This window comes from Cyprinodon variegatus, unplaced genomic scaffold (genome assembly GCF_000732505.1).
Source record: "Cyprinodon variegatus isolate N-32 unplaced genomic scaffold, C_variegatus-1.0 Scaffold146, whole genome shotgun sequence".
Taxonomy (NCBI): domain Eukaryota; kingdom Metazoa; phylum Chordata; class Actinopteri; order Cyprinodontiformes; family Cyprinodontidae; genus Cyprinodon; species Cyprinodon variegatus.
This window is the reverse complement of record NW_015150599.1, coordinates 430,943-445,470: the sequence shown is the minus strand read 5'-3', so window position 1 is coordinate 445,470 and position 14,528 is coordinate 430,943. Positions and strand designations below refer to the sequence as shown.

The following is a 14,528-nucleotide window of genomic DNA, read 5'->3' as shown; positions in this document are numbered from 1 at the left end:
CTTTTTTGAAAAATAGTCGCTGGAAGGGTCTGAATAGTCGCTGAGTTGGCAACACTGCAACTGCGGCGCTGACTCGCTCCGCCATATTTTTTTTTCTTCCCCCGTTTCAGTCAAGTGGATGTGATGACGGCGGCGGCGGATGACGCAATAATCGCGCGACACAACTAATCGATGATGAAATTTGTTGCCAACGCTTTTAAAAGTCGATTTTTATCGATTTTATCGATTCGTTGTTGCAGCCCTAGTTGAAATATTGCTTCATAAACGGTGTGCATTGTTTTGAAGCATAAAGACCTTGATGCTGCGGGCATTTTATCAGAGAAGGAGGTATGCTGGGTGTTTTTTTCCTGCCTGCTACGTCTCAGTCTGTTGCTTTGGCTCCATGACTCAGTCTGTCAGAGGAGAGGTTGGTGAAGATAGAGACAGACTCCAGAGTAAACTGGCAGCTGTTAATGTTTAGAGTGAAAACAGCTGTAAACATCTGAGCTGTCTGAACACTTTCAGCAGGCTTAAAATGACCTTAAACCCGATACTCCACAGTACTGCAGCGTTTCCCCCCCATCAGAAAGCAGGCATTGGGACGGCTGCTAAATTAAAGATCAATGAACTAATTTTGTCCAAATTGCAATCAGGGTTTCCGACGGGAGGGCCAGGAGGATAATCCTGCACTGATCCACGCCGCTAATCTGGTCTAATGAACAAGGTGACTGTGGCGATAAGGCTTCTGGTAGATATTAGGCTCCTATTGATTTGGCCATGTATTACCAGGATGGGAGCTTGTCTTTACAGCCCAGCAGATAGAGAATCTACATGGAAGTCGATGAGTTTGTGACTGTTCCGTGTCTCTCTGCTCCTATCATTTAGATCCGACCTCCTCCTCAGACTCTTCGTCAATGAAATGATAAAAGGTAATCGGATTAGGAGCTCTGTTCATTAGTGTGAGTAGGACAGACGATCAGGTAGAGTGGGTTTGTCCATCTACATAAAGCAGGCTGAACAGTCGCCCCTCTCTGACTGATGGAGTTACTCCCTGAGGAGAACAAGAAAGAGCAGGACGGTTCCCAGGAGCCGACCCCTCATCTGAGCAGCAACGCCAAATCAGACCAGAGTGATGAGCAGAGGAGAAATGGATTAAAAGAGAGAGAGAGAGAAAACAGCAGTGATAAGAGCAGGGAGCGAGGTGAGGAGAGGAACCGAGACCAAAGGCGAGGAGATATGCAGAGAGCCTCAGCAGGGCGATCCACAGAGCAGGGATGATGGGAGGTTGGGGTGGGATGAATGAAAAGGCACAATCTGACCCGCAGAGGCTCCCCGTTATCTCACTGCTGTCATTATTTTTGCCATTACTGCCGTTGCCGCCTCACTTTGTGTATTACAGATAACAGACAAAGGCCTCCGCAGCGATAAAGCTCCAGTTCAAGAGGGAGGTTCTCCTGGAAGCCATTAATGCTCCGTTTCTGCCTGCTGCTCATCGGGCGGCACTTCACCAACAACAGGAATCATATCACAGAACAGAAACAGAGAAAAGAGTGTACAATCATCATCCTCGTCTTACCACTGTCATTAGCAGCTTGTCAAACCACTGCAGCTTGAGCTCAGCGCGAGGCCACATGTCAGGCCTGAGGGCAGTTTTCATCAGGTTAACGCAGCGGCGGGACAGCAATTCCCCCGGAGACCCGGCCACGTTGGTGCTGTCATTCACCTACAAGAGATCGGGGGGGTTATTATCACTATAACGGGACTTCTTTTTCTTTTTTATGAGATGATGCATCCATCCATCCATGGTGTTCTGCTCTCTGCCTGCTGGTAATCCCTCCGGCCTCAGAAAACACATTTTTTCTGCAGGGATCAATTCAGTGTCACAATGCTCTGCTATCAGACTGAACACAAAGAGAAGATTATGTTCCTGCAAGTGATCCCAAGGGTAACGCAGAAAGTTATATTTGGAGATGGCTGGATGAAAACATAGAATCAAGCTCAGCTAAAAACAGGAGAAAAAGTCAAGATGAATGAGACTCCAGGAGTCTGGGTTAGGCCTCAGAGGTCAAAGGTGATCCTAATCCAAAGCACAGCATCATGAGGGCAGACAGCAGAAACACGGTTATTTTAACAGAGTAGTAGATTTTACTGTGAGGTTCAGACAATTTAAAAAATACGACTTTCACTCATTTATTGTTTTAACAACAAAACTGCTTGAACAGACAGAGAAAGAGTTTTAATTTAGCAGGTATAAAATAAACTAAAGGCAACATGTTAATATATATATAGCGGCGGTTGTAGAGAAGACTCTACCTGGCATGCTATCCTGATCAGGAAGTTGACCACTGTGTCTGTGTGTTGTTTCTCCACGGGCTTGGTGAGCATGGTCTCCGTTCCTGGCATGGACTGGCTGCGTCCAAACACCTTCAAACACAAACGTCACAATGGCTGACATGTTCAGGACAGAAGTGCATCCAAGGCTTTTAAGTTTTCAAGACTTATGCACTATTTTCAATGACGGAGGTTTTAAATGAGAAACATTGCCTAAGAATTAAAGACGAAAAATGGTTATAATTTTTCTCCTTACATCAGCTAAAAGACAGGAAAATAATCTGAAACTGTTCCTTCAGGTGCTTTTAACAAATAAAGCAAACAAATCTAAGATTTCTGTCTCATTAGCCCTGGTAAACAGAAGAATTAAAGCAAAGAAAACCATCATTTCTTATTTCTATCATTTGGTTTCTTTAAAACTATTCAACCCTTTAAATCCTAATGTTAAAATAATTTATAGTTGCATATTAAAATAATGTTTGTTAAATTAATTTTCATAGATCTAGGGAGTAAACAGCATCTGAAAAGAAAAGTTTGAACCTATTATAACTAATATCATATTTCTCCAACCTTTGGAGAGAATAAAAACCAACCACAGTTTTAATGCTTTTCTGCTTCAGTTCCTCATCAAAATAACCAAATGTTTGATAAGCAACGAATAAAAAAGCTGGAACTTTATATCAGAGTCCATTCAGCAGATCTCTATTGTTAATATTTGGGTGAATGTTTGCAGAGTAGACGGACCGTGGAAGCGGTGCCGGCTGCTGCACGGAACCGTTTGACATCCTGGCTGGTACCGGCAGTATCCAGAGACAGTCCTCTCTTCACAGCACCACCGCTACTTCCCTCGCCAGCCACCGCTTCAGACTCCGACTCCGGCTGTGGTACCAGACAGAGAACAGGACAGCTTCAACATTAGAGCATCCCTCCTTTTTTCCCCTCTTCTAATTTTAACATTTAAAGCAAGTTAAGTACATCTACAGATTAAGTAATTGCTAAAGAATTTGAAGTTCACAACAGTGGTAAATTTAGACAGCTTACACAAAGATGTTTCCTCTTTAAACATCAGAGCATCTTTATTAACACTGACTAACGTCAAAGACTCGACATTTACCTGCTGGTCTTTGATTCTCTGCAGTTCCCACTTAATAACCACCTCGGCCAAGTCCACAGCTAGCTTGCGCTGCTCTATGGTGACGCTGGGCGTGAAGCCCAGACGCTGCATGGCGCTGATCATGTGCTGCACCAGGTGGTGGCGGACCGGGTAGTACACCTACGGAGCCAAAAAATGAAAAATATGGTAAGACATCTGATTTTCACATCCAGCCTCCACCTGCTGCACCGTCAACAGTCGCCCAGTGGAGCCAATGGAAACTTTCCATAGAGCAGTGACAGAACAATGACACAGACTGGATATTATAAAACATATTAATAGTGATACACTGTAAAAACTGTTCTAAAAACAAGTGCAAATTTCTTAAAATAAGTGTAATTTCCCCTTAATTTAAGCATATATTTCTGCCAATGGAATTAGTATTTTTCCCTGAAAATTAGATAATTAGATCCTATGAACTTGAAATAGCATAATGGAGTTGTTTGTTGTTATTCTAGATGCAAATAATTTAATTATCTTACTAACCTGCTCAGTAAATGGTTAAATGCACTTAAAATAAAATTGACTTGCTTATATGCTTATATTTAATTTTTTTAGCAGCCTACCTGAAAACTCCAACCCAGGGTTCCCAGTGGTTTAATGTTCACTTAAATTCAGATGGATGAGGACTAAATGGAGTCTAATGGACTCAACATTTAGAATAATGAGAGAAACAGGTGCAGATCTAACCTACATGTTGGGACTCAAGAGTTAGTGTTTATTTTTATTCACTTTTTGAACTCTAAAGTTTCAGAGTTTTGCCCCATGAAGTTTTTGGTCTGTTTCCCACTTGGGGATTTAAAGCCTTTTTTCCCCTCCTTCTTGTTTAACAAACACTTTAAGTGACAGCTTTTGATTGCCAACACATTCTAAATGAAAAGTCCCAATAATGGATCATGCAGGCTAAACGGACTGCAAACATTCTTCCTACAGAACCACTAGATATTCAGCAGGTAGAGTCCAGATGTGAGCTTTTACCCCGAAACTTCTGCTGAGTTTAGGGGTTCAGATATGATGTGTTTCCTTGATCTCAAGGACAGGATGAGGATCGCTCATCCTCAGCAATCACACACCCAGAGCCCCTTAGCCCTGAAGAACTGGGACTCTCATCTGACCATGGAGACAAAGGAGATTTGAGACGTCCATCGGAGCGCTTCTGTCAGTGTCAGAGAATATTAAAGCTGCTCACTCTGAGGGTAATTACAGCTGATGGAGCAGGACTCTGCAGCCCTTTAATGACAGAGCGCCTAAGCCCCGTCCATCACACAGACAAACATGCAGCCGATCTCTCCATTACTTTATCAAGCACACACACAAAGTCTCATCTGTCTGTCATTATCTGCTCCTCGCTGTAATTATGCTGATGTGATTACATTAGATTAGTCATGTGGCCCAGCGAGGGCCGCCTGTCAGACAGAAAAGAGAGGAGGGAGGTGTCAGTCTTCTGCTCAAAGACCGTCGCCGTCTTGAAGCTCTGCTGAAGTAGTGGGGTGGGGGGCTGAGAGTGACTCCCCTGCCTCCCCGCTATGAGGAAACCATCCTCTACTGCTGAGCAGAGAGAGTCTAAGGGACCAGTTGACCCATTGATACCAGTAGGTCTAGAAAAACAACATCCTTCCTATTATCTATAGTCCTTGGAAGAGATGGGACACCTGTTTTTCTTCAGTACAGTAACTAATAAAAGTTAACTTAAAATTAGCATTTGTTTTGTTTTTTAGCATCTTATCCTAACGACAAAAAATAACTTAAAATAGTTTTTAATAAAATCCGGCTGCTTGTTTTTTTTTTTTTTTTTACACTTTTTAACAACAAAAAAAAAAAATTGAAAGTGATGACATCTGAACTTTAAAAGCAGTGACAGATCCCCCCTTTCATTTCACTCCGCATAATAAAAACTAAACATCACAGCAGTTTAGCTACGTTTACATGCGCAAAATTTCCCCGATCCGATCCAAACCTTGGTTGATCGGAAATTCAAAATCTCCGTTTACATGGACACTAAATGAAATGATCCGATCATGACGTGTGTATACATGTACCAAACGTTGGATCAGATTAAATCTTTTAAGCATGCGCAGAACTTCCTGCCAAACTTGGCAGTTCTGTCTGCGTCTGGTTTTTAGGAGGCCTGACAAACGATGCGCTCGGAGCGAGCGGAAAGAAAAAAGGAGAGAGGAGGAAAAAAGCGCTTGGCAGTGAAATGTCCGAGAGAAAATGTGGAGAATGAGCGATTGAACTGGCGTGGGAGAGCGAGTGGGCTGTGGAGAGAGAAAAGAGGAAGAGGAGGAGGATAAATTCCTGCTTCCTGCAGCTTTAAATGAACTTGAGTGTATAAGTCGGCGTTCCTAGACTCCTCCCGCCATGTTGTTCACAGCGAGAGCAACTGGTGGTTTCCTGTTGTTGAAAGGGTGGAAAAACATCACGCTGACGTCGCACACATGCGCAGTGAAGATTATTTTACTCTTTAGATCCGAATGGGTGTTTACATGGACGCCAATCAGAATGGCGATCGGCAAAAACCACCTCTCTCTTTCGGAATTAAATTTATTTCCGATCGGACCGAATCGGATTAGAATCTTCAGTTTGGCTTGTTTACATGAAACATTTTTGATCTGATCAGGCCTTCAATCCGATTAGTTGTGTCCATGTAAACGTAGCTTTTGCCCTTCTGATCATATTGGCTGAAGAACAAATGCAGAAATAAATGAATTTCACCTGTCAGGTTAAAAAAAATAAAATAAAAAATGACAGATGAAAATGAACAGATTTGGGTCGATATTTATTAAGTATTTATTCATAGATTTATTTAGATATTTATTTATTTGTAATATTCAGCTGTTTAAAAATTATTGAACAAACCTTAATGTATTTTTATTTGTTTTCTTTTAGTAAATAATGCTACGACTAAAAAAAAAAAAAAAAAAAACAGGAGGAAAAAAGGAGATCAAAGAAAGGAAGGGGCAGGCTATAGCCCACCTTGATGCGTTCTTGGTTGCGTTGTAGGTTAAACATCAAAGAGTTGGTTTGGATTTAAAGCTAGAAGCTAGCCGACACTCAAACAGGTTCGGGTTTGTGCCGGTTTGTGGAACTGGATCCCTGCAGCACTCTGCTTTGCTCAACAAGCTAACAACCATGTTGTTAAAATTTGTTAGAAACTGGATAGTGAGCTAGCTGAAGCAAGTGGAGGCAAAGATTCAGCACTCCATCTGTATGACCCAGTTAGCTCCTAAATTAACAAATCTGTACTGGGTCGTGCCGAACCAAGAGTATTAGGTATGTTCGTCACAAATACCCATACCGTTACAGCCCTAGCTGGATGGGATCAGAGTATCAACTGAGCCGGCATCAACATTCAAACTGTCGCCCACAGCATTCTACATTCTACATCTGCTCACCCTGAAGTGCTGCACTATCAGATGCAGAATGTGGACCAGCTGCGGCACGGTGTGGCCTTCCTCCACGATGATCTTGCGGGTCCAGTGGGTCAGCATCTGGTGGCCGTCCTCCATGCGAGCGGGCACAGCGGGGGTCAGGATGGCCATGGCCTGGCGGACGATGGCGCGGGCCTCCATGGTGTGAGCCTTCAGAAGGCTGTGGAAGACCTGAGCAGCAAACATTAGATTTAAAACACTGCTGGTTCTTCCTATTGCCATTTCCCTGTGTTCTCAAACCCACCTGCAGGACGATCTTCTTATGAATGGCGAACTTTGCAATGATGTGGGCCAGCAGCAGGTGTCCGCTGTATTTACAGGCGGGGTCCACGCAGGCTTTAGGCAGCAGACACGGCCAGGCGAACGTCATGAGGCGCCGCAGCTTGCTGTTGCGTGACTTATTGTTGTCGTGTATGTGGTGAGGCGCGTGCTCCACCAGCAGGGTGGAGAACTGCAAGAGGCAGATTCTAAGAGAGTCCAACAGGTCGGCCTGCTTCTCCGGGTCCAAAACCTAGAAAGACAGGACATCATTGCGTCAACTGGGTGCAAAGCGAGAGCTATCGCTTCATGAAAGAACTGATCAAGTCAGTAAGTCAAGCTTTACTGTTTTAAATCCAAAATAGTTGCGACCTGACAGCATTTCAAAATAGCAAGTATTTTAAACGAGTTGATTTGGAAACCATTAATCCGATTCCACCTTCAGTGGATTTGATACCATCACATAGAGGTCTGTGCTTTGACTGGGCCGTCCTGAACCATGGATAAGCCCTGATCTGAGTACCAACGTTAGCTTCCCATCACACAGTGATAATGTGGCTAAAAAGGCTGAAAAGGTTTAATTATTACCTCAACAATAAGAAGAATCTTTTTTTTTATTCCAAATACTTTTTTTAAAGGACAAAATTCTAGTTAAATATTTTACTAAATAAAGATGAAAACCATGAAAGTAGGAACCTTCTCTTTGTCTGGGATGGTTTATCAAGCAGAATTCCACTAAGATAAACGTTCTCAAAGGAACTAATTGGAACTATGACAAGTTAAAGGAGGGATGAAGATGAGGAAGATGACTTGGTGTGAAGGGATCCCATTGTCTTCAGTAAAGGGAAAACAATCTGAGGAAAGAGGAGGAACCCTCAAATGGTCCTCTGAGCTGTTACCTTGGTGATGAAGACACTGGTGATGCTTTCTGGGTTGTCTCCCTCAGGGTTGGGTGGTCCTAGAAGCTGCTCCCCCTCCCCTTTCTCAAAGCTGTGCAGGAAGGCCGGGTTCAGGATGTGCTGCAAAACCTTAGAACCAGAACAAGGGGTCAGAGATCTTCATGAAAAAAGTTGTCATTGTGATTTTCATCTCTACAGGAACTCTCTTCTTATTGCAGCAGGATGGAAAATGACACTTTAGGCTTCACGCTTTTCTGTTTTCAGCTACGTCTCAAAAAGTTTTCTGCATGAAGCTTTTTTTAAACAAAGTGCATGCCAACACTGAAGTTTTATTCCAGCTCCCACATTGCTCCCTTAAAGGGAATATTCTCTAAGATCCTGCAGATCAAGCTGGACTTCAGTCCAACACAATTATTCCTGTGATGATGAGCTTGTAGGGAAATCAAAGGATGCAAGAGGTGCTCATCACCGTCCCATTAAGGTCTGTCATGAGGCATATTTATTCCATCTGTGTGTATAGGAGGGGATCTGTGTAATTCAGGTGTTCTAGCCCCACAACCCGCCTCTTCTTCACTCCAACCCGTTTCTAAATCCTGCTCCTGCATGCAGCAGAGCGAGCCTCATTAGAAAAACGTTTCAGTGTGCCGCAGCACGTCGGACAGAGAGGACAAAGTCCTTCATCTGGGAGCCTCTGAGGGCCACAACAAACACAATGACCTCAGTGACTCCATCAAAGAAGTTCTGGGCCAAAGCGTGGCTAGCAGAAAGGTCCACAGATCAGCTCCCTGAAGGTGTTGTTACCCAAACTGGGAGGACGGGCTGAAGAAAACCTGCCCATCACTCAGTTGTTCCAGGAACTTCAAAGATTGTTTGTATGCAGCAGAGGTGGAATCATTAGAAAAATCAGAGGTCAGAGGGACCTACTGCGCTCCAGAACATCAGGGGATATCCCAGAGGTGGAAGCACTGCAAAACATTCTTCATAACCAGATCAGGTCATCCTGATATTTCCTCTGTGCTTCCATCATTCCAACCTCCGTCATTTTGATTACCGTGCCACCGCCACCCTCACACTCTCCGCTTGGCTTAATATTTCATCAGCATGAAAGCTGCAGGTTTAAAACACCTGGATCACATGAGCCAACAGCCCTCAGGATATGAATATAACACCCTGATATGACATGGATGAAACATTCTACCCTTCCAGCAGCTGTTAAAACTTTAAAACCATGAATGCTTCCAGGAAACTCACAAGGTTGTTTAAATGAGCATGTGTGGGGTCTGCAGAGATCTTAGTTAACCCTTTCCCAACCATGAAACCGATCAAGTCCTTTACACAATTTATAAATTCTCTCATTATGCTGAAAAAAACACACCTTTCTCCTCCCTTCAGGTAAACAGCCTCGCAATCTTGCAATGTAGCACCAAAATGTTCACACGACCAAACAAACAACATCCAAACCAGCGATAGACTCTTTGTCTAGAGGGATGTCCTGATCTGATATCAGTCAAATAACACAAATCTCTGGACACATCAGCCTGCATCTCTACGCTTATATCCACATCTGTTTAACGTTTGTGTTACTCAATGGTTAATAATAAATGGGTCAGTTGTTTTCATACCTGTTGGTCTTGATTTGCCTAATACCAGGCCTCTAATATTGCAAGTAGCAAGCTAAGTAATAAAAGCATGTATGGATCGCGCTGCTATCATATCGGGTGGATATGTCTATCAGTCAATACTCAAAGCTGCAATATATGTATCATATCGGAAATGAGAAACACCTGAGTGAAGTTGGCCCCCCACCTTATTCAAATTATGCAAAATTTGTCGTTGTGCCGCTATTATTTTAAAGATTTTTTTTTTTTCATGACTCTGAAAATTGAAGATTCACACTGAAGGAATCAAAACTATGAATTAACATGTGGAATTATATAAACCAAAAAAAAAAAAATGTGAAACAACTGAAAATAGGTCTTATATTCAAGGTGGGAATCTTCAATTTTCATAAGTCATGAAAATAAAGAAAAGTCTTTGAATGAGAAGGTTTGTCCAACCTTTTGGTCTGTACTGTATTTATTTTAAATATTTTATATTCAAAATATATATATTTTATAATTTTATATTTTTGCATAGTAAAAATGTTCATTTGTACTGCTATCATTTTCATGATATTAATAATAGTTTGTAGAGGTCATCAAAGGCCAGTGAACATCTGTTCATGCTAAAACTGTAAATTTCATATAAATTATACGTTTCTAACCTATAAATATGAATAATTTAATTTTAACCTGGAAGAAAATGATAGCGGCACAAACGAAAATTTGTGCTGCAAAAAGCAGCACAAACGTAGCACAGATGATTGACACCAAATTTATTTATTTTTGCAAATGTGAGCGGGGCCAGGGGAGTGGTTGACCTCTGATGACCCCTGGAGAACATTTGTCTTTATACCTTTAGAATTACAGGAGCACAAATTAAACTTTTTGCTGCACATACCACCACAAACATAGCCGAGGTGATTGACACCAATTTTGTCTGATTTCGTAAAAGTGGGGTGGCGGTTGGGGCTGGTTGACCTTTAACCTTTCATTAATATCTTCAAGCCAAAGCAGCACAAACGACAATTTTTGCTGCACAAACGGAGTCCAGTTAATTGACGGACACCCATTTCGTCTGATTTGAAGAAGGTGGGGGGTCTGGTTGACCTTTGATGACCTCTAGACACATTTCTTTATATCTTTTAAATTATAGCTGCACAAACATATATTTTAGGTGCACAAACGTTTGACACCAATTTTGTCTGATATGAAGAAGATGCAGAGGCCAACTTCACTCAGGTTGTATCAAGAGAATGACTGAGGAGAGAACGAACAGCAAAGCAACAAACATAAAACATAACTTCAGTGTATGGCTCAGCACACTGAACGTACCTTTGCTTTCAGCTCGTCGTTAAAATGAGGGTCGTTAAACTCCACAAAGCGGAAGAACAAAGCTCGCTTCTGGGGAATGGAGTAGTTTTTGGGAATTTCCTCCTCCATGTACTCCTTCAGGAAAGTCATGTTGCAGAGGAAACGACCCGTAAAAGCTCGCACCAGCTGGAACAGCAGCTCAATCTCAGAGTAGTTACGCCTGTTTGAGAGGAAGCAGTGGTAGAATAAGTCACATTTCCACAGTGATACAGATCTACAGAAAACACTAAACATACTATCAACATCTGGTTGGTTTTCTTCCTTTCTGTGTTTTCTAAACTCTTTATGAATAAAAAATAGCCTAATGTTGAATGTAAATAGCTTATTTGCAGTCAAGGTTGTTTCTCCTTTAACCACCAAACATACTTGCAGTAGCTCAACAAGCAGTAAGCCAGCAGTTTGGGCTCCTTCCAGTTGGTGGCGGCCATGTTGTCTTTGCGATGTCTTTCCTGGAAAGCCTCGCTGACCCAGACTCGGCGAAGCTGGCTGACCAGGGAGTGTTGCCCTGCAAGCCAACCCTCATCGTTCTTCACAATGATGCTGATGATCTGCATAAACGAAATGAGAAATTAGATAAATAAGGAGCTCCCTGAAGGCGTTTGGGACAATCCTCACAGGAGATTAACTCTGAGCTCGTATCACATCATGCCCAGGAGTAACGGGGCAAACCTTGATGGCCTGGAACTGCAGGTCCAGTCTGGCTGTGGCGGTGGAAGGGGATCCAGGTCGAACGGTAGCCGCAGTACCAGCAGGGACCAGCAGGGGAACGAAGCGGTTGGGATTAGAGGCCAAAACGTCTCTGAGAGGTTTAGCATCTTTGTGTTTCAGAAAACTCTGCATGTGGACATAAAACCAGAATCCCAGCTGACCACAAAACCCTGACACAGTGAACGGAAAGTGATCGTCTCAGCCTGGTACTAACCAGGCCTCAGAACACATGAAATATATTGGACTGTATTAAATAGGTGATTCTAAAAGAAATGAGGGGAATGATAAGGATGTGGTCTGACCATGAACATGCGGCTCCACTGAGGGTCGTTCAGAGTGGCTTCCATCATGAACAGCTCCACCGTCTGGGATGGGTGGCGGGTCAGGAACTTGATCAGAGGCTCTCTGAATGGGCTGCCAGCCTGGAGCAGAGAAAATACATAAAATGAGAAAAAAAAACAGGTTAATTCTAAGACCGACATAACCGACGCTTGAAGAGCTAAAGATCTGGTCTGTGTCCTACCTCAATGAGCATCGCCCTCTCCGTCTTCATGACCACCTCCAGGAGCGGTTTGACTAGCGTCTGAGGTGCAGCCGGGATGAGATGGAAAAGGTTTATGATGGCCGAGCAGATCTTCATCTCCTGCAGGAATCCAGAACAGAACCAGAAGCAAAACAACAAGAGCCTGGGTGAAACCTCAGAGCCAAATGGGTAGAAACAAACAACAGTCTTGATGACATCACTGTGGAGAGACGAGGATGAAGCCAAACTACTGGAAGCCCATCTGCAGGCTATTGGGGAACATTGCATAAGTATTCACACCCCAGAACTCTTCACAACTTGTCACATAGAAGAAAATAAAAAACAAAAAAAAAACTTAGCCTTCTCTTTTGGACCAAATGTGACGTTTGGGAAAAAAAAAAAAAAAAAAAGAGGGGTGTGCCTTTGTAGAGTGCTGCTACCCTAAATAAAACCAGTGGAACCATAAAATTCACCACTTCAGTGAACAGATAAACACAGGCAGTCTGAGGTTCCTAAGAATGAAGACAAGGAAAAGCACAGACGGGTCAGGGAGAAAGTCCAAGATAAAGTCATGCTCTGCATAGTTCTGGCTTTTATGCAGAGATGAAGAAAATGTCTGATCAGGCAGCAGCATGATGCTGGCTAGGCCCTAGCTTTTTTTTAGGAGGGTCAGGGGGGTAAAACCCTTAAAGAAAGGACCTAGTCCAAGTCCAGCACCTAATCCAATGAAGAATCTGCAGGAGGACATAGAACTGATGTTCTTAGATATTCTCCATCTAAACTGGCTGAGCTGAGAAACTTCTAAGTTGTGTGACTGACTGTTAGAGAATCTAAGAGGTGTGAATAGTTTTACATGTACCTTTTCCCAGGCAAATATCATGTCCCCCCAAAATGAGCTCTACGCATAAACCTGCACTAGAGACGCTGTCTCAGGAGGAGAAACAGGAGAACTGGAGGTTGGGGTGAACATGGGATGACAGGAACATTTTCTAACGAGACAAACACGGAACACAGATAGAAACAGGCCACGGCCACCACTACCACACTGGTTCAGAGTTTTAATCACTGACAGAACTCACTAACAGCCGGGGCGACACCGGGACACGTCTCACCTCAACACCCTCCAACGCAGGCTGTACCGGAATGGGAGACAACCATCAGTCAGCAGAACAAAATGGCGACTTTTAGTGTCAGTGTGTTGTCTGTTTATGAACCGTATAAAGAGGAGTGATGGCGTTGCAGGGATCATTATTTTTGATCATCACTGACCAGTTACTGGATTCGTTTTGGATCCAGGCTTTAGGAAATGATGTTTGGACATAATTAAAACACACTGATTAAAGGAAGCAGAGTTTGTTTTCCGCGTGACACCTTCACCTCCACCCTTCCCCGCATCTCCTTGCCCGGTTCTGTCTTCATCAGCCTCAGCTAATTGACTCAATGACCCCAGTTTTAGCGTCCCTGCCAGCTTCGCTGTCACCAGCCAACGAGACCACGAGTTGGGGGGGCAGCAAAGACAAAAGGGCCAATTTGCATCTAATTAAAGGCCCGGATTTGAATAGAGTCGGGACGAACTTGAATAAAGAGACACGAGTAGAAGGAAGAGTCTAGGAGGGAGAGGCAGCTGTATTTTTTCCCCTCTCTGTCACCTTTACAAGGTTATCTGTCGTGGAGATAATGAGGATGTGCGTTAGCGGGCCCTGCACCGCCCGCCTGGCGCCTAATTAATCATTGATTGAAATACGGGCCCTCACCACTCAACGCCGAGGCTGTTGACTGCACGCCACCGAGGCTTTGTGAGCGCAAGGAACAATTCCTATCTCCTTCTGAGAGGGTAATTTGGTTTATGCAAAGACGGGCCAACTGAAGGAAGCAGCAGCGGCTGACAGCCTTAAGGACCCGGAGCCTTCGGTCATCAATGTTTGCTATTAAAATCAGGAGTGAATCAACGTAGGCGAGGAACACAGAGGACATGTCTTTACTTACACTGCCGTCACTCCGCTGGCCACCTTTGTGCGTTATCACAACCACTTCCATCCATTTTCGAAGGTGTTGCTAAGGGAAACAGAGAACAACAAGTGAGCGTTTAGAACGTTGGAGGAGCAGGAAACAAAACTTTACCGCTAAAATCACTGAGGCTGATCTAAATAAAGAGAAAACACGGTTCAAGAAGCGTTCCACAGCAAACGGGAGTCGAGGAATCATCAAGCACCTGAACTCAACAGCTCTGGTTCTACAGAGCAAAAATTCCTGTACAAAAACCCTGGAAGGGAT

At 43.4% G+C, this 14,528-nt stretch overlaps 1 protein-coding gene across 2 annotated transcripts in view; it reads right to left on the bottom strand.

Moving 5' to 3' along the window:
- Positions 1-14,528, bottom strand: part of trrap (transformation/transcription domain-associated protein) — a 69,398-nt gene that overhangs the window by 36,799 nt on the left and 18,071 nt on the right. The window contains exons 31-44 of one of the 2 annotated variants that reach the window (XM_015377079.1): positions 14,241-14,309; positions 13,367-13,387; positions 12,255-12,374; positions 12,034-12,153; positions 11,693-11,857; positions 11,390-11,571; positions 10,985-11,183; positions 8,052-8,180; positions 7,139-7,405; positions 6,859-7,065; positions 3,425-3,583; positions 3,055-3,189; positions 2,293-2,403; positions 1,556-1,702 (exon numbers count right to left, since the gene is read on the bottom strand). In XM_015377079.1, the coding sequence (XP_015232565.1) occupies positions 1,556-1,702; positions 2,293-2,403; positions 3,055-3,189; positions 3,425-3,583; positions 6,859-7,065; positions 7,139-7,405; positions 8,052-8,180; positions 10,985-11,183; positions 11,390-11,571; positions 11,693-11,857; positions 12,034-12,153; positions 12,255-12,374; positions 13,367-13,387; positions 14,241-14,309 (2,031 nt within the window). The remainder of the gene's footprint in view (positions 1-1,555; positions 1,703-2,292; positions 2,404-3,054; positions 3,190-3,424; positions 3,584-6,858; positions 7,066-7,138; positions 7,406-8,051; positions 8,181-10,984; positions 11,184-11,389; positions 11,572-11,692; positions 11,858-12,033; positions 12,154-12,254; positions 12,375-13,366; positions 13,388-14,240; positions 14,310-14,528) is intronic. The other variant, XM_015377080.1, reaches the window with a different exon arrangement.